Below are 18,580 nucleotides of genomic sequence, written 5' to 3' on the forward strand. Positions count from 1 at the left end.
TGTATGTATGTATGTATGTATGGTCATATGTATGTATGTATGTATGTATGTATGCATGGTCATATGTATGTATGGTCATATGTATGTATGTATGTATGTATGCTCATATGTATGTATGCCCATATGTATGTACGTATGTATGTATGCTCATATGTATGTATGTATGTATGTATGTATGTATGCTCATATGTATGTATGTATGTATGCTCATATGTATTTATGTATGCATGTATGTATGTATGCATGTATGGTCATATGTATGTATGTATGTATGCTCATATGTATGTATGTATGTATGTGTATGTATGGTCACATCCCTCTATGGTACATATATGATGCCAGTGAGGGAAATGTGTTTTTATGTCTCAAAATAGACTAAATAAACATAATCTGAAGAAATTTTATTTTTATTTTTATTTTTGGAAGTTTTTGGGGTTCGTTGCCTGTAGGCAACATTGTACCATGATGGTGCATAAGTGAAAAAGAACGTTCCTTTTCCAATTTGAACATTGTTTATTTCATAAACATATGCAAAAATATTCAATAACATCAAGAAGTCACAATTCATTTTAAATTTTAAATTAAAAAGAATTTTAAAAAGAATTTTAAAAAGTTTCTTGGCTAAATGTTGCCTGTAGGCAAGGAACTCCATGAAGCAGTTTTTTTCAGGAGTGAAGCACAGGCAGGTGACACATTTTGTGCACTGTGATTTCACTCTACCCTTACATCCAGGGTATCTGCATCTGCCCTTTTTCTCCACCCAAATAGGCCAGTGGTCAGTGTTGTGTTTGCTATAGTGATTCCATAATGGTTCACTGTTGCAGGCAACATTGCAACTTTCCATGATGGCACGTTGTTGCCTCAGGGCAACAGCTGCATTTTAACAAGTATCCACTATTAAATTAGTAAATAAGTTGCATGAAACTATCAAAACAAAGTTTACTCACCTATTAGTGTGAAGACATTTTTTTCCAGGTGGAAAAGGGACAAAAAATAACTTTTTGAGAGTCTTTTTTTTGCAGCAAGATAGCAGAGCTGTCTCCTTAGAAAAAGCCCGCCAAGAAGGGTTTCAAAATCGCTTCCTGGAGGTCATGTGACAAATTAAAGCATTGTTAATGGTTCCCTATGGTTTTACCTCTTTTTTAAAGTATCGCATCATTTAAAGGGATGCATTGTGGAGATGTGACAGGGCAAAAATGGGTTTGTTGCCTGAGGGCAACATGGTACCATAGAGGGTTAAAGTAAAAGCAGGATTTTTACTGCTGTGGTTGGTTGAGGTAGAGCTGATTTAAAAATATATATATATTTTTAAAGGACTCCAACTAATTATTATTTTAATTCTGAATTAGTCTACTAAAAATGCAGACAATAATAAGAAATGCCATCACAATTTAAGCAATTAAGCATTTCATTAGTTAATAACTTAAAAAACAGCCATTGACAAATTAATCTATAAACAAATATACTACATGAAAATGTTATTCATTATTTGAATAGGCAGTAATAAGAGGAACTACAAAAGAAACATCAATAAACAGTGCAAATTAAAAAGGGATTTACAAAAACAACAGGACATATGTGAGTATGCCTGTCATGATGAATAATTGAACTAAAGCTATCAGATGAATTGTAGTGACATAAAAGGAGAAAGTGGCATGAAAAGTTAATACTCAAGTAAAGTACAGGCAGCCTAATTCAAATTAGTACTGAAGTCGAGTATCTGAGTCAATGTACTTCACATGTGCACGCTGACAATTTACTCTACAGTAGTACAGACACCCTGAAGCCTCTTTTTCTAACTCTGCCAACAAAAAAACATAAAAATATGTCATTCCTTGTGTGGAATTCGGTGCAGAAATCTTTTCTTACTTGCTGGCGGCAGCAGGTGGACAAAAACAGAAGAAGTCTGCGTTTTGGTGACTGACAGAGACATGAATAATAGATGGTCTGTAACAGGACACGAGGAGGAGACATGGAGCAGTCCAACTCTGTCAGCCTCTGTCTCTGAGCTCCTGTAAAAACTCTGAAAGGCTGGTCTGTGTTTGAGAAGTGTCAGGCAGAGAACCGGCCTCCATCACGTCTCCCCAAACTCAGCCCAGAACTTCTCCTAATCCAGTTCCACCCACTGTTCCACTAATGAAGGTGCAGTATCCTGTTAAAAGTCTTTCAGTCTGTGTCAGTGGTTTTCCTGTGACCATCGTCATCAACTTTATTTAGTTATAATCATGGCACTTTTAAGACTTCAGCATCGGATTAAATGTTGAGCTTAACATTTCTTTCAACCAAAAATTTATCTTTGTCTGATGATGAAGACTCCAACATACAGTCAAAAGGTCCAGAACCTGTAAGCAAGTGGAACGTGAGTGGAAATTGTTTGGGCGAAAGAAAAAAAACTATAATACTTACATTCCTTACAAGTGTAAGTAAAATTATGATAACTTCATTAACTAAAATTTGCTGGTCTTTAAGGGCCGAAACTAAATATATAAATACATAAATAATTATATAATTAAATGCTAAAATGAACAAATAAATAAATATATGATTATTTGTATAACTGCATAAAACTACTAAATAATTACAAAGTTTAATGCTTAATTGTCACCATGAATAAATAAATAAATCACAAATTAAACAAGACATTAAATATGTAAATGTTGACCTTATTTGTGTATTTATTAATTTATATATTTACACATTTGTCTGTTTATTTGTATATTAATTGATTTATTTCCGTATTCATTTATTAACATTTATCAACTTCAGATTTGATTTATGTAAACATACTTTTGTTTATCCATAGTGTAACTTACTGCAGCAAAATAAATAAATGTGTAAACTTTTAGATAAAGTTATAAACAGTGAATACATGAATTAGTAAATAAATTAATACATAAATGAATAAATATACAAATGTGTAGCTATGTAAACTGTAATACACAAATGTAACATTTATATATTTAATGATTAATTTGTGATTAATCTATGGTGACAATCAAGCATTAAAAATATTTCTTTTATTTAATTCGTATTATTAATAATTATATGATTATGTATTTATCCATTTATTTCAGCATTTTTAACTTATTTAAGCTTTTCGTTCTATAATTATTTATGTATCTGTATATTTATACTTATACTTTATTCACTCTTCACTTGTGTAAATTCAGAGACCTGTGGAGAAAATAAAAACCAAGACATCCACCCTGTGCAACTTCAATCTTTTTTTCCTTTTAATTTAAAACAAAATTTAATCTTTTACATATTTTGTTTTAAATGTACAATCAAACGATCAATGTAATCATACATAAAATTCTTCATAATAATGCACAACTCTATCGACACTATCCATAAATTAAAAAAAAAAGAAAAAAGAAATAGGGAGAAAACATCGAGATCAGTATGAAATACAATGTTAGGCAACACTACTGGTTAACAAAGACAATGTCCTGCTGTCTGTCCACCTGCAGCAGGACAGTCACTGCAACAGAAACAAGTACACAGGATGAACCCGACCTTCCTCGCACACACGCACACACGCACACACACACACACACACACACACACACACACACACACACACACTTACTGCCACCACTCCACAGGTAAGGTGCTACTGTTTGTCCTGCTTCACCATCTTGTCCCTTCATCGATCACACTTAAAACAATTAACACGCTGTGATCCTCTAAAGACACAGAGGAGAGATTACTGGAAGTAGCAGGTGTTTATCTTTTTTTGAATTTTGGAGTAAAATCTTGGCGTGAAAAGCCTAAAAACCTTATCAGGCACTTGGCAGATGTGGCAAGACTCGAACTCTGTTGTTCTGAGAGTCGTGAGATGATTGAATGTGACAGAAGAATTAAAAAAACAAAAACAGTTCCATTATTCAAAATTAACAAATTTTGTTTATTCTCGAGTTCCCCAAGATTAAGGTCCAATTACTAGCTAATTCCTGGACTTTTGACCACATTAAATGGTTTTCATCAGCAGAGTTTGTGCAATAGTCATCAAACTGCTGATGTTTATATCAGCGCACTCTACGTCCATGTTGACTTGTGCTGCAGTTAGTTAAGTTATTTCATCAATCGGTCTGATCTGTGCAGATGACAGTTATTCAAAACTTTAGTAGTGAAATGATAATATAAGAATAATTTGTCATTTATAAAGCAAAAAAAAAAAGAAGACCCAAATCTCTGCTGGTTTCTATGGAAACCAAGAACAGCAAATATTTTTATTAATGCCGTTGGCATAATCTTGTGATAATGGGTTGATTATTTCGTTATCTTGAGATAACAGCATTAAAAATATACTTCTGTAAGTTCCAGCTTCTAAAATGCAAGGATTTATGTCTTTGGACAGTTTTTTTTTTTTTTTTGTATTTGCATTTCAAAATCTTAAAGTCAATTAATCGATTAATTGATAACTATTAAATTATCACCAAGTATATAGTTAATAGATTTATTATTCTGAGTCTTTTTTTAATAAGAAACACTAATTTCAGTGATTTCAGCTTCTCAAATGTGAATATTTTGTTACTTACTGAATATCTTTGGGTTATGGACAAAACAAAACATTTGACGACACAATCAGCTCATGCTTTGAGAAACGATGGTCAACATTTTTCACCATTTTCTGAACCAAACAACTAATTAATTGACAAAATAATCAACAGATTAATTGATAATGAAAATACTTGTTGGTTGCAGGTTAAATCAAACACTATCAAGTGTCGGGAAAAACTATTTAATCAAAGTGTGATGGGGACAACGTGCCAGATCAATAAAACATTTTTTTTTTTTTTTACATCTTGAAATCAGTCTGTTTCTTAGTTTTTGCACTGGTGGAAAATTAGTTTTTTGTTTGGGAAGTTAGGTTGAAGCTTCCAAAGACAGATGGAGTGTTTAACAGTATCTCAAAATGACTGGCCTGCCTTTCCTCTGATAAATTATATGAGACAAACAGACGTCACTTCCCAAAGACACGGACAGATTTCAGAAAAAGAAAACAAGAATCAACGCCATCCTTCTCCAACTTTTACCGATCACTTAAAACAGTGCAAATTTCCAGTTTTGTTTTGCTTCAAGCTGTAAAAAGTTAACTGATTATAGCGAGATCAATAATCTAAAAGTAGTAGTAAGAGTAATAGTGTGACAAGAAAAAGGAAATTTGTTACTTTTTAATTTATTTTTGCTGTAACAGAGAAGACAGAAGAAGTCAACCTGGACACTTAATCCTTTTATTCTTTCTTCTTCTTTCTTTACGTACACACTCGACCTGCCTTCACACTGAACGAATGAATTGACGGGAGTGACACACACACACACACACACACATTGTCTTAGGTCACTTTTGGGAACGTTACATAGACTTACTTTCATTAATTTCATTTCATAAGCACTACTTGCCTAATCCTAACCCTGCTGTCAATCACTGACCCGAAAATCTTTTTCCCAATTAAGGACATGGCTTTTGTTTCCCCCAGCTGAGTGAGCTTGGTACCCGGTGGAACGTCAACTTTCTGCTTTCCTGTTTCCTGTACTTAGATATGCAATACGCTAGGCTTGTCTATGTTGTTATGGTCACATCATAAGTTAGTTAATGTTAGCAAAACACTTGCTAACTCGCAAGTCAATCGACAATCAGTCATTAGGTACCTAGTTACATCTGATAGCGAATAACAGCAAAACACTAGATAAGTAGTCACATCTTAAGTTACTTAATGTTAGCAAAAGACTAGCTATCTATCTAGCTAAAGATCGGTCTAAGATTAGCAAGCTAGTCAGATAATGTTTTGTTAGCATTAGTTAAGATGTGAACATATGCCTCTTCTACGGGTCCCATAGCTACATACTTTATCCATCTTTAAAATTTGTTTTTCTTTTTAAATATAGATAATCCTAGCACCTCGCATATTTTACTACAGGAAACAGGAAAGGAGGAACTTAACTGGATGCCAAACTTGTTCAACTGTTACTGGAGCACAGAGCAAAAAGGGGGCGGGACTTTGGAAGGGTCAACAAGCTGTCTCCAGTTAACTGGACTTCAGTGTGAAATTTGTCCCCCAAAGTAGGCTAAGTCTCTCTCTCTCTCTCTCTCTCTCTCACTCTCTCTCTCTCACACTCTCACACACACACACACACACACACACACACACACACACACACACACACACACACACGCACAAAGCTCAAGCTGGCTCAGAAATGAAAACACACACTCACAAAAAGTCTGTTTCACTTTTTTCCTTCTGAAAGGGAACATTTTTTGTTCTTGAAATACAGAACCCATCTATGTCTCTCTAGCTCCCTCTCTCTCTCACTCACACACACACACACACACACACACACACACACACACACACACACACACTCACTTGTTATCTCTTTCAGACCAGCGTGCACCCAGGTGAGCAGACGAGTGCCATGCGATCATGAGCTGCTGCCACATTTGTCGGCGGTGAGGAGCAGGTGCACGTCCTCTCAGTTCCCATGGTAACCTGGCTGGAATGTAGTGACGCTAGGAACAGACACACACACACACACACTCATGTTGTCACGCACACAGTTAATTCACAGGGTAAACAATGTATTTCTGTGGAGGACGGACAGGTCTGGCGGTGTGTGTGCAGGGCAGGGCGGGGGGGGGTGAGGAAACAGAAGCCTGGAGGGTTCGAGGTCCCTCATCGCGTCCCTCATCTGCGGTTCATTCTGACCTTTGACCCCTGCCAGGCGACGACGAGCACGACCTCAGCGGCGACAGGACACAGGTGAGGCACATGAAGGGTGCAAACGGGTGTTTCTTTACAGCTTAGGGAGTCTTCTGTGTGTGTGGAGAGAGCATGCATGTTTTTGAGGTGTCTGCAAGTGCAAAAGTGTGTTGTGATTTTGTGTGTGTGTGTGTAAAAAGTGCATTCCTCATGTGTGTGCCTTCGACCCTGTGACCTCCTCGTGTCCTCAGCAGTCAGAATGATAATAACAAGTCTTTTTTTATCAAGTCTTTTCCCTCTTGTGGCCGGTAGAAGTCTCTGGAGGCCACAGGTTCAGGGTCTACAAAGCTCAAAACTAAAAACAGAACAAAAAACAAAAACGAGAGTCCGAATGTCAAAGATTGGAGCCGTCCAGGAGGTGCACCTCCTCCTCCTCCTCGCTGTCGTGTCCCCCTCCCCCCCGGCTGTCCTGGAAGGAGCGGATCAGTTGAACATGATGGACTCGGGATCTTGGTTTGCCATTTGAGCCATGTGACGGAGGATATCTTTTTTTGTGATAATACCAAGAAGCCGCCTGCAGAGGGAGACAAAGGACAGGGAGGACGGGGAGAGAAGAAGAAGTTTAGAAGACTGTGGCAGTGCTGGTGGTTTGCAGCTGGAGAGAAGGAGAGAAAATGTTTTTGTTGGCGGATTTTTGAAATCGTCAATCAAAGAGAAGTATATGATTTAGAGGGGGACTGGTACTTTTCAACCTGGACCCTTTTTTCAGAGTTTTTGTGTCTAAGCGACAAAATAAATCCACAAAAAGTGACTGTTTTTCCCACTGACAGGCTCAGATTATTTTAGGAGTCTGACAACATTATGGTCACTACAGTGAGAGACCAGCTGTTTTATTGCTCTCACCAGACTCCCTTTGAAAACTGATTTTTAAAACGGTTTCTGCAGTTAAGTAAAGTTAAATAAGACCATCATGGATGCAATTTAAGACCCATTTCATATCTTTACTGTCAAAAAAAGGTATGAAAAATATGAAGGAAATTACTTGCAAAGAAATTATTTTTTACAAAAACATGAAAACAGGGTCCTGGTTGAAAAATACAGAAGTTACTCTTTAAATAGAGTTTTGGATTATTTGACATGTATCGTAGAATTAATTTCTGAACACTGATTGGTGAGCCAACAAAAACGCGAGTCCCTGAGGAAGCAAAAGTCAGCAGGAGGACTGGAAGGAGGTGAGTAACCAGAGGAAAAAACGAGGCGAAAGCAGGTGTGAAACAGCACCTCCACCACCAGAGGGCAGGGCGTTATTTCACACGCTGCCTCAGCCGATTAATCTGTCCATAAAGCTGGTGAGAAGGGTAAAACTGGACCCTACAAGGAGACAGGCAGTCATCAACAGGACGTGGAGAAAAGTTAGAACCTCTGAGAAGGAGAGGAGGGGACGTCTTTGTCACAGGAGTCAGAATTTTTTTTTTTTTTTAAGATGACGGATTTTGATGTATGTTTCTAGGATGTCTCACTTTGAATTATATTTAATGGAAACTTATCAGAGCTTTTTTGTGCATCTGATCAAACAGCTTCCAGACGTGAAATGAAACCAACAAAGTAGCTCTGCAACTACAAACTGGCTCTGAGGTACAACAGGGAACATAAACAACACTTTTTGTATATTTCTATGCATTCTGTTCGAAATTAATTCCAAAAATCAAACTTCTAGCTGTCTCCTGTATATTTGTCTTTGATTGCTTTTCTTTTAACTCCTCATTTAAATGTCTAAATTGTGCTGTATAAATAAAGTTGCCTTTAATGAGAAAACACAAACGTGCTGGTGCTGTGTCACTCAGTTTGAGTCTACAGACTTTTAATATAAATATACATGACAACATGTATATTAGGGGCAGACATAAGGAAAAAAATGAGGAAGATTGTCTGTTGCATTAGTTTGAAACTCATGACAGACCAATAAATCCTTCTGATTGTGACCTGATGATACTATGCCGTATCGTTGCTGTATTTTTTTCCTCCACCTATACTAAACCCACTGACCATAAATGTCAGTGAATCAGTAGAGACCGCTGTGATGTAAAAGTCATTTCCACAGAGACTCGTGTGACGGAGCTGCCTCCTCCTCTTCTTTACTATAAAAATACATTTACCTGACCGACCCAGCTAACAAGCCTGGGTCTGAGTTTGCAACATGTGTCTAAATATTCAGTTAGTCAAGATTATTCCTGCTGATTCAAGAGCACGTTTCAGACTGAGGTGGTTGTAAAAATGGCTCTGATTTGTCTGCTTTAAACACTAGGAATGACCACAAAAGGGTGACACTTGTGCTCTTGAATCCAGCTGTGAATGCAGTCTGAGGTCAAGTGAAGAGAAGCGTGTGAAGCCAAAATATCTGAGGAGGAGAAGCTGTTCGTGTGCTACAGAGCTGGGGCATAGCAGAGCTGGGTCCAAAAAGCTCAGGTGGCAGTTTTGTTTGTGTTTATTAAGATGTCCAGCTTCATCTGAACCCTGGAAAAAGGTGAATAAAGTTTGACCAAACAAACATTTGAACCCAGGTCTGAGCGAGAGGAGCTGAGATGACCTTTTGGGGGCGGAGTCAGAGCTACGAACACTGAGCAGCAGGAGGCATGAAACACTGGTGAAGAGTCACACAGATCAGACCTGCGGCTCCCAACAGCTGCAGAGATCTACGACTGCTCGTGTTCATCTTAAAACCGGAAAAATAAACAAAAGCAGTCGTACGGTGCTGAGCTACCAGGTACAGATCAGAGTGTGTATGAAGGGTGAGAGGGTGAAGGTAATGTTCTCTGTTAGCCAGCAGTGTCCGGTGCAGTTTTTAGTCCAGGTGTTGACCGGAAAGAAACATTCTTCTACAGGTCACAAAAAGAATGACTGAGAAAAGAGGCGTACATGTCTGGATTCAGTATATTTTTACTTGAGAGAACGACAGTGCTTGTATTGGCCTTTTGAGTGTGGAACCTAAGTTAAGAATGTTATATGAAGATACATATAGTTCCTTTATGAAATTGGTTTTAGATCAGTGGTTGAAAATATTAAAGAAGAAAAATAAATGATTTATGCATTATTTGCTTGCAGATTTCACCAGGCTTTTAAAGTCTTTACCTTATTGTTTATGTTAAAGGAAGATACTAGTGTCAGGTGATGTCTATTTAATTGTATATTGCTTTGCTCAATGAGTGAAACTTTTTCCACACTCTTTTGCTAATAAAACAAAAACACACTTCAGTTTTTTTCTTTCTTTTTTAAGAAAATGGATATGTTTCAGTGTCTTGTGAGGAGGACAGGACACTGCTGGCTAAGAGGAAACATTGGCAGGTTAAATCACGGGATTAGTTGAATTACTTCATCAAGGTCATTTATTTTATCAACACATGTTAACTGGCTCGGTGACTACAGCACTACTAGCACCAATCAACACAACAACGTCACTCCACCACAGCATTCACTACAGCTACAGGACGGGGGAGGTGTGGGGATGAATCATATCACTAGAGATCTTCTCCCTCCCGTCTAACTAACAAACACCACCCTCAATAACAACAATATATTAAAACAACGGTAGTCCGCTTTCCCAAGGCGGCTAGCTACTCGCCAAGTGGTTGTTAAGGCGACGAGTCAGATGTCGTCAATCTGCAGAGACACCGGTGCGGTCAAGTGGGGAGGGGGTTTAAAAAAAACAAAAAAAAAAACAAAAAAAGAAGAAAAAGCAGTCGTTAATGACGGTAGATAACTGAGGGTGGGTGAACTCTCACGAGGAAATGAGTGACTACTGTTGTGAGAGGAAGATGGGAAACACACGACAGGCATCATGGTTACATGACTGCACACAGGCTGAGAAACTACCTGATTGATTATTATCAGGAGGAGATAATCAGAATTACACCAGAACTATGCAGATATAAAGTGTATGAGAGGACCAGATGCAGTTTGATGAACATCTTATTAAGGTGCTAGCATGATGCAGCTGACACGACACTGAGCAGAGCTACAGGAGCTACAGACGTACTTTAATCTACTGGAATCTACTGAACCCTTTTCAGACATGGAAACTGTAACACCGCCGGCTTCATCTGTCTGTTAAATTTACGACTCTTTGATACAGATTATAGGATCAAATCAGGGTTAAATGAGGTTTTGCATTGCACCTATTTTTGTTAATATCTAAGTAAAGGTTAAAAATTAAAATCCCTCCACGTCAGTTGGATGTTTGAGCACATCTGTGCAGAGCAGAGTTATAGTTTTGTATTTTTCATGTTTTAAATTTTTAATTCAATTTGTTTTCAAAAGTCAGTCAGTTTAGTTTCAGTTAGTTTCTGGAGTGGATTTGCTTGTTTCAGTTTAGTTTTTATTAGTTTCTAGAACAGCAATAATTAATTGATTATTAATCAACAATTAAAACAACTGCCAACTAATCCTCTGATTACAGCTGAATGTGAATATTTTCTGTTTTCTTTACTCCACTCTGACAGTCAACTGAATATCTTTGGGTTGTAAACAAAACAAAATATTTGAGGATGTCATCTTGGGCTTTGGGAAACACTGATCAACATTTTTTTTAAATAATTTTCTGGCATTTTATGGACCGAAAATCAACAGTGAAAATAATCTCTAATGACAATAACTGGTTGAGTTAAAGAACTTGAATTTGATCAAATATGTAGCAAAACCCCGAAATATTGTAACAAATTCAGCTTTTGAACTTTAGACCACCATAAAAGTATTCAAGAATTAAACATGTAAGACCTCCCAAACTGAATTCAAGTCCACTTAATACTTTTTTAGGCCTTTTATAAATAAATGTTCATTTAAGATATTTTAAGACTTTTGATGGACTGGCTTTGTGTTTTAGCTTTGTGTTTTAGCTCCATCAGCTCAGATGTCACGCTGTGCAACAAGAGACTCTAAAAGTCCATGGGTTTAATTTTTGTGTTGCAGCAGCCTTTGACTTAATTCAGACCTAAGCTGTGTTGGAAATGTTATGAAGTCCTTCATAGTGCGAGTACAGTTTCACAGTAAAATAACAACATGAATTGCCAGCACATGTCTGAAAGGGGCTCCAGACTGATGTGGGTGACAGTTCCCATCAAGGTCCAACATTACAGGACCCAAAAAAACACAACAAAGCTCTTCTGTACGCTGACTCATAAAATCTGTAACTACTAGCAGCGATGAAGATGAGTTCAGAGAGCGTCTATCTACAGATGAACGACTTCATTACAGGTGAATCCACACCAAACCAGCCCAGCAACAACAGTGAGTGAAAGAAGAAGAAGAAGAAGAAGAAGAAGAAGAAGAAGAAGAAGAAGAAGAAGAAGAAAATGAAGGCTTGATGTTTTAGCTGGGAACTGTCAACAGTTTTCACACCAAGTTTCATGCATCCCTCTTGAGAGGCGGAGCCTAAAGAGACAGGTGTGAAGTGGGTGAGGGAGGGGTCACGTGTGTAAAGGGGCGGGGCTAGTCACCAGGGGCTCCTTGTGCTGCTTGAGCTCCTCCAGATGCTCTAATATATTCTTCTTTGTGATGATGCCCAACACAATCCTGAAACACACACCCTGTTACTTGATAAACTGCCCAAAAACAACAAACAAACAAACAAACATAAACAACAAACAGAGAGAGAACAGACAGCAGCAGCACAAAACATACACAACAGGTGGAACTTAAAATACTAAACTCAATGTTAACAGAAAACACAACTCAAAATTACACAACTCAATTAAAAGACAAAAACAACAAAACTAATAATTAATTTCACATAATATGATAAATAATATGTAACTCATCCGATAAACTATAATATCTTTAATCATGAGGTTTAGAGTTTGAGGTTTTGATTATACGATCTCATTGTAGCTTCTTCTGTAATAGTTTAAAGGCTCCTGACAGTTGATGCTCCTGACTCATACTTGCCAACCTAATAATAAGTACATTTTTATGTTAACACATGCCTGAAGATGACCTATAATCATTATTAACTGGAAAACAGTACGGGACCACGCAAGAGGGTGATAAAAGATGGCAGTTGCCTGAGAAAATCAACAGGTTTGGCAAGTATGGCCCAACTCCTAATATTCACATATTGACAGTAGTGAACGGAAACTGATCTCATACACACCTTCTGGCTGCTGTAAACTCTCACTGGACAGTCACATGTGTATTAATCCATGAGAAAATAGTTTAGATAATGCCCAACTATTTTGGGAAATTTCAACAAAAAATAAATAATATTTGTGAGCTGTTGTAAAAGTTTTTCTTCTTGAGGAGGAACAACCGCAGACGCAGCAGAGATGTTTGAAAGTACTGAGAAACAAACTAACTGAGACTTGTTAACAATAAGAAAAAGAAATGAATAAAACCAACTTACCCATTAAAATCTAATTAAATATACTTAAATATAAAGATGTAAATTAAAAACAAACAGTGCTGCGAGGCTCCTCTCTGGTGATTGTCACAGCAAACTGAGAAACTTGTAATTCCTGGATCACACCAGCAGGTGGCTCTCTGAAAACCCTCGACTCCACTCAGTTTCAGACCACACATCAACTGAGACTACATTTCCCAGCATGATACCTGTTACGTAGCTGTAGTTAGTTTCAGGTCGTCTGTTATTGTTGAGCAGGAGGGGTGAATGAGTGCAGCACAGCGGTTAGGCCAGGCCACGCAGATTACAGTGTAAACCCCGGGGTCTCAGAGTCCATGTAACACCAGACAGTGTGTACATGTGCTTGTGCAATGTTTGTCAACCTCAGACAGGTTAGTTTAGACCACACAACGCCAGAAAGGATGTGAGATGGTTTCAGCACATCCTTCCTCTTCACACTATTTCATTTCCTACTCACCCGTTGTGAGTGACGAGGCACTGACGCAGCCCGAGCTTTCTGAAGATGTCCACCACGATCTCCATGGGGGTGTGGTCAGTGACCGTGAAGGGGCTCATGTCCAGGATGGAGCGCAGCTTGAGGGGCCGGGGGCTGTCGGCCGGCAGGGTGGGTGCGTGCTGGGTGAAGTACACCCTGGAATTCAACATGATGCCCTCCTGCTTGCGGCGAGCATTTTCTGTTGAGAGAGGAACAAGAAAATGAGAAAATGTCTTACTGACTCTACATTTGAATGAATCTAAGCCCCGTACAGGCACAGTTCCATTCTTGTGCTTTCATACTGTTTTCACATTTTGTGCTGAAATGTGGGAGAAACATTTTCATGGAAACTGTCCTGCTCTGTGGTAGTTACCTATAGCGATAGTGATGTCCCTACGCAGAGCGAAGCCCACCAGTCTCTGGGACTCTTTGGACACTATCACAGGGAAACCATTATAACTGGTTTCATTGATGGTGGCCTGCAGTTCCTCCACCGTCAGGTCGTCCTGCGTCAGCACCGCTAGCGGCGGGTCGCTGCGCCGAGGCCTCATCACCTCCCTTGCTAATGTGGTGTGTGTGAACTCCTCCTTGGCATCCAGGAAGGGGTATCCGTTCAGACGGATGTGGGCCTCGTAGATTCCCTCGCGGCCAAACGCGTCGCCCACCCATTTGCTGGTCATGACGGCAGCCATGAGAGGGACGATGTACTCTAACCCGCCAGTCAACTCAAACACAATGACGACCAGGGAGACGGTCATACGGGTCACACCACCTGGGGAGGTGGGAGAACAACACAAGGACAGGAAGGGGGACATCAGCCACAGCGTGTATAAAGGGTTGAGCGCCTACATTTGTGCACATGGAGCAGAAATGTAGAAGCGCACAGATGCTTTTCTCTGTGCTTGTATCTCATGCACACACCTGTTTTTTATGTTTATGTAAGTAGCTGGTAAGAAAACCACAAAACTGAAGAGACACATTAAGGCTCACCACAAAGAAACTGACGTAACTTAATGAAACGTTAGGTTGTTTGTTTTAAGCTCTAATAAAGCAGTGGGGGTACACGCTGTGTTCTGAAACATTCAACCTGAATTTATCCATCAGATAATGATAAGACAAAATCTTAAGTGAAATAAGATTTACTAAAATGACAGCAAATATCATTTTTGGCTGCACTAAATTTACTGAAATGTTCATTATAATCTGGTGGCTAAAAGTCAAAGTGAACAGTAAGATGAGAACACAATGCCCCCAAAAACTAACAAAGACATTTGACGCAGGACTAAGACTAAATAAAAAAATAAAAAATTAGCACTACTGACTCACCCAGACATGCCGCAGCCCCCACCATGGCATAGAGACCTGGAGTGATGCAGTCAGCTCCCACCTCGCACCACTCTTTGAACAAGAACCAGTCGTGGTGATAATAGGCAAGCTGCTCCATGGCGATGCCAACGATTCGCCCTGCGATCGCCCCGATGGCCATGCTGGGGATGAACAGACCTGACGGTACCTGTGGATGAGAAGCCAAAGATGGTTTTAGTTTTCATGAAGATGTACAGGACAGACATAAAGGAAAAAACATCCGGGTATCACCTTCAGTCCAAAGGTGAATATGGTCATAATGATTTTGAAGATGAGCGCCAGGCAGAGCTGCCACATGGCGGCGTAGACGCCGGGCCCTGCAGGCCGGTTGGGGTTGTCAGTGAAAGCCTTGCTGCCGTTCATCTGGCTGCGGTACTGGCAGAGCTGTGAGGACTCCAGCGGGCCGCAGTCTGTGAACAGCTCCTTAATCAGCTCGCTGGTATTCTGACGTGTGTACGGGTTCGGGAAAGCAACCACTGCCGTGATGGCCGCCACCAAGATCACCTCCAATACTGGGTACTTGCCTGAAGAGAGGGAGGAAGCAATGTGTCAAACTGTTAGAAGCAACAAAAGGTTGTCCTCTTAACTGTCCTACTCACACCACATCAGTAACTGGGTGGGCTTACTGGGCAGAATTTTTATCAGTGGAAGTCTGGTGGCTTTGAAGAAAGTGATAAAACGCTTGTTTTGTTTTTGTTTTGATCTTACTCTTCAACAAAAAAGGTCTCTCTCAGTAGGAATCCGTTCCATGATGTTGTCACTTAACTTCATGTCCAAGAGTCAAAGCTCTTAATGACCAGTATGAACAGGAGGATGATTACAGCAAACAAAACCTGAATGACTGTTCACAGAATTATAAGCCTCTCCCAATATAGACAGAAATCTCTCCATATGCTTCTCTCTTCCCACTTCAGTGATTCTAATGGCTTCCTAGATAATTTCCATGTCCCGAGTCATTCATCTTTGCTCCATAATGCTCAGAAACAATCAAGATTTCACCCTGAACTTTTTCATGCTGAAATTCAACTTCTTTCTGCTTGTACAGACTGCTGACAGCGATCATCCAGACAGCCTCATACTGACATATCACTATTTCAAATCAAGTCAAAGCATTTACCGAAGCGTGTCGACTTGCGTCGCCGGCACCAAGCGATGTTGGCTCGGATGAAGAAGGCTCCCCAGAGGCCTCCAAAGACTCCCAGAAGGATGAAAGGGATGAGCTCAAACAGGTACCACGGTGTGTGGTACTCCACGTAGAACAGCACCAGACGGCTGTTACCAAACGGGTTGATGGAGCGCAGGACAAAGGCTGCCACCAGGGCAGCGAAGAAGGAGCGCCACAGCGTCTTGAGAGGGAAGTAATAGCTCACCTGGAAGGGAGAGAGGAGAGTTTACAAGATTGGCTGTGGTTGTAAAGTTTCAAAAGTCATTTCTGGTCAGTTCATGAGTCAACCGCACCTCCTCCAAGCTGAAGAGCACTCCTCCAATTGGGGCTCCAAAAGCAACAGACACCCCCGCCGCTGACGCAGCAGAGAGAACCTGAGAGGACAAAACAAACACACCTCAGCTGATGTGACTCTAAACACTAAACTACATCCTAATAATAGAGAATGAGGGGAATACATTGTTTTGATAACACTGTATTTGAAGCGGTGTGCATAAGATTGTCATTACACTGTCAAAAATTGTGTCCCTCCTTAGTTTACTTCCATTACTGGCTACAGATAATTGCACACAGCGGTTAGCCTACTTTAGCAACAAGCTATCTGTACATCAGCTAACTCCTGGTACTGTACTCAGTCATCAAACCGACCTTATAACATGTAATGTATAACACTAACTTGAATTTCTTCCCTCTCACCTCTCGTTTCTTGGCCTCGTTCTTGCTGTACTTGGGGAAAAGGTAGGAGAAGATGTTCCCACAGCAGCAGGCGACATGGACCAGGGGTCCCTCCTTCCCCAGGCTGAGGCCGGACGCCACAGCCAGCACCAGAGTGATGGTCTTGATCATCAGGGTCCACTTGCCCAGGTAGCCTCGAATGATGAACCCACTCAGGATGGTCTTGATCTGTGGGAAGAGCGAGAGACAGGTAAAGATTAAACTGAGGTTGAGCTGCTGCTGCGAATGTTAGCCAAACCACTATGACATTGTCATAGTCAGTCTAAATTTAAATTTACTGTTCAATCGACAGGGAAATTAGATGTTAGGAACAGTTTAAACTCCCTTGAACTAACCTTTACACAAATAATTTGAGTTATTTCAGTGATGCAAAAATCATATAAAATGCTATTATTTAACAAATTTAAGATTATGGTTCAGTATTTTTGGAGGACATTGTATGCCTTCATTAGACAGTGGATAGTATAGAGTTGACAGAAAATAACAGCCATTTCTGACCAATTAAAATGAGCAAACAGACGCTGTCATGTATCTCACTCAGCCTCCACTTCTAATTACATATTTTCAAATTGCCTTTTCCATTTTTAAGCAAATTTGTCCAGCTTTTGCTCGAGCTGCATCTCTACCTCCTGATCAAAGTCATTGTGTACTAACACTTCACTTGGCAATGCAGTTCCAGCTCTCTTGTTCCCATGGCAACAAACGTTTTTTTTTTTTCTTTTCTGAACGCTCGCCTCAAAAATGGCTTTTTCACAGCCCAGTCAAACCTGTCAAACACCTCCCAGCAGCCCAGTGAATTGACAATTTTAAGCCACTTGAAGACTTTAAAGGGAAACCCATGAGCATGACGACACACTGTGTGGATCCCTGAGAGTGGACATGACGCATTAAAGCACTTTCATGGAGAGTTACGAGGCAGCTGCAGAGATTTATAGACTTTCTGCTTCATGTGCTTCTTCAACACCCAGGGCAAATTGATCAGACATGAGAAAATGAGAGAACCGAGAGACAAAACAGAGCATCAGTAGCCTGTTTCAGTGAAGGAGCTTGTGGAGGAAAGACATTCAGACACACAGAGATAACCTGCTAGCCTCATTTAATTTGATAAAACTGATACGATTTGTGGCAAAAACTAGTTTAAGGCTCTGTGACTGAATAAAGACATGTCTGCCAGAAACTTCTTAATAGAAAAAAAATACAGCGTTTGAAATGTTGGTGCATGAAAGCTCTCAGATCTTGGATGTAGAGAGTTTCCCACAAGAACTTCAACCCACCAATCAACGAGAGGTTTCAAAACAGTCCCAGCATGCAGCTGAAAGCACAGTTCAAGTGTATCTGAGAGGGTTTTTGTAAAAGTGACGTTTTCCTCACCTCAGGGATCCCCGAGCCACAGGCGTACGGAGCGAACACCTTGACCAGACAGACGGCCAGGAAGGCGAAGGACAGAGCCCAGTAGATGTACATGAAGTAGTTCATGATGTACGAGCCGGGGCCCTGCAGAGAGGTGAGGAAGAGGAGAGCGGTAGAAGGAAAAGAGTCAACACCTTGAAATGCATCAATACAAAGAATTTTACACATATATATCTAGATACTATATTTTTAAGTTTATTGTCACTATTATTATCCAGTGGGTTTTATTTCTCACCTTGCGTCATGTATTCTGTTTTCATCCTTATTTTTTGTCTTACTTTTATTATCAGTTCAGTTATGGCATTCTCTTCCTG

At 39.8% G+C, this 18,580-nt stretch overlaps 1 protein-coding gene across 7 annotated transcripts in view; it reads right to left on the minus strand.

Moving 5' to 3' along the window:
• Window positions 1-6,228: 6,228 nt before the first annotated feature.
• Window positions 6,229-18,580, minus strand: part of clcn3 (Cl-/H+ antiporter 3) — a 45,598-nt gene continuing 33,246 nt past the window's right edge. For 4 of the 7 annotated variants that reach the window (XM_084711560.1, XM_084711564.1, XM_084711561.1 and 1 more), the window contains 10 exons: window positions 18,228-18,350; window positions 16,818-17,024; window positions 16,415-16,495; window positions 16,074-16,326; window positions 15,188-15,480; window positions 14,918-15,104; window positions 13,965-14,363; window positions 13,574-13,790; window positions 12,197-12,272; window positions 6,229-7,281 (listed from right to left, as the gene is read on the minus strand). In XM_084711560.1, coding sequence (XP_084567686.1) covers window positions 7,102-7,281; window positions 12,197-12,272; window positions 13,574-13,790; window positions 13,965-14,363; window positions 14,918-15,104; window positions 15,188-15,480; window positions 16,074-16,326; window positions 16,415-16,495; window positions 16,818-17,024; window positions 18,228-18,350 — 2,016 coding nt within the window. In that variant the 3' untranslated portion in view covers window positions 6,229-7,101. Of the gene's footprint in view, window positions 7,282-10,326; window positions 10,365-12,196; window positions 12,273-13,573; window positions 13,791-13,964; window positions 14,364-14,917; window positions 15,105-15,187; window positions 15,481-16,073; window positions 16,327-16,414; window positions 16,496-16,817; window positions 17,025-18,227; window positions 18,351-18,580 lie in introns of all 7 variants that reach the window. The other 3 variants (XM_084711562.1, XM_084711566.1, XM_084711563.1) reach the window with 2 other exon arrangements.

Source organism: Lutjanus erythropterus, chromosome 23 (genome assembly GCF_056507025.1).
Source record: "Lutjanus erythropterus isolate fLutEry1 chromosome 23, fLutEry1.hap2, whole genome shotgun sequence".
NCBI classification, from domain to species: Eukaryota; Metazoa; Chordata; class Actinopteri; order Lutjaniformes; family Lutjanidae; genus Lutjanus; species Lutjanus erythropterus.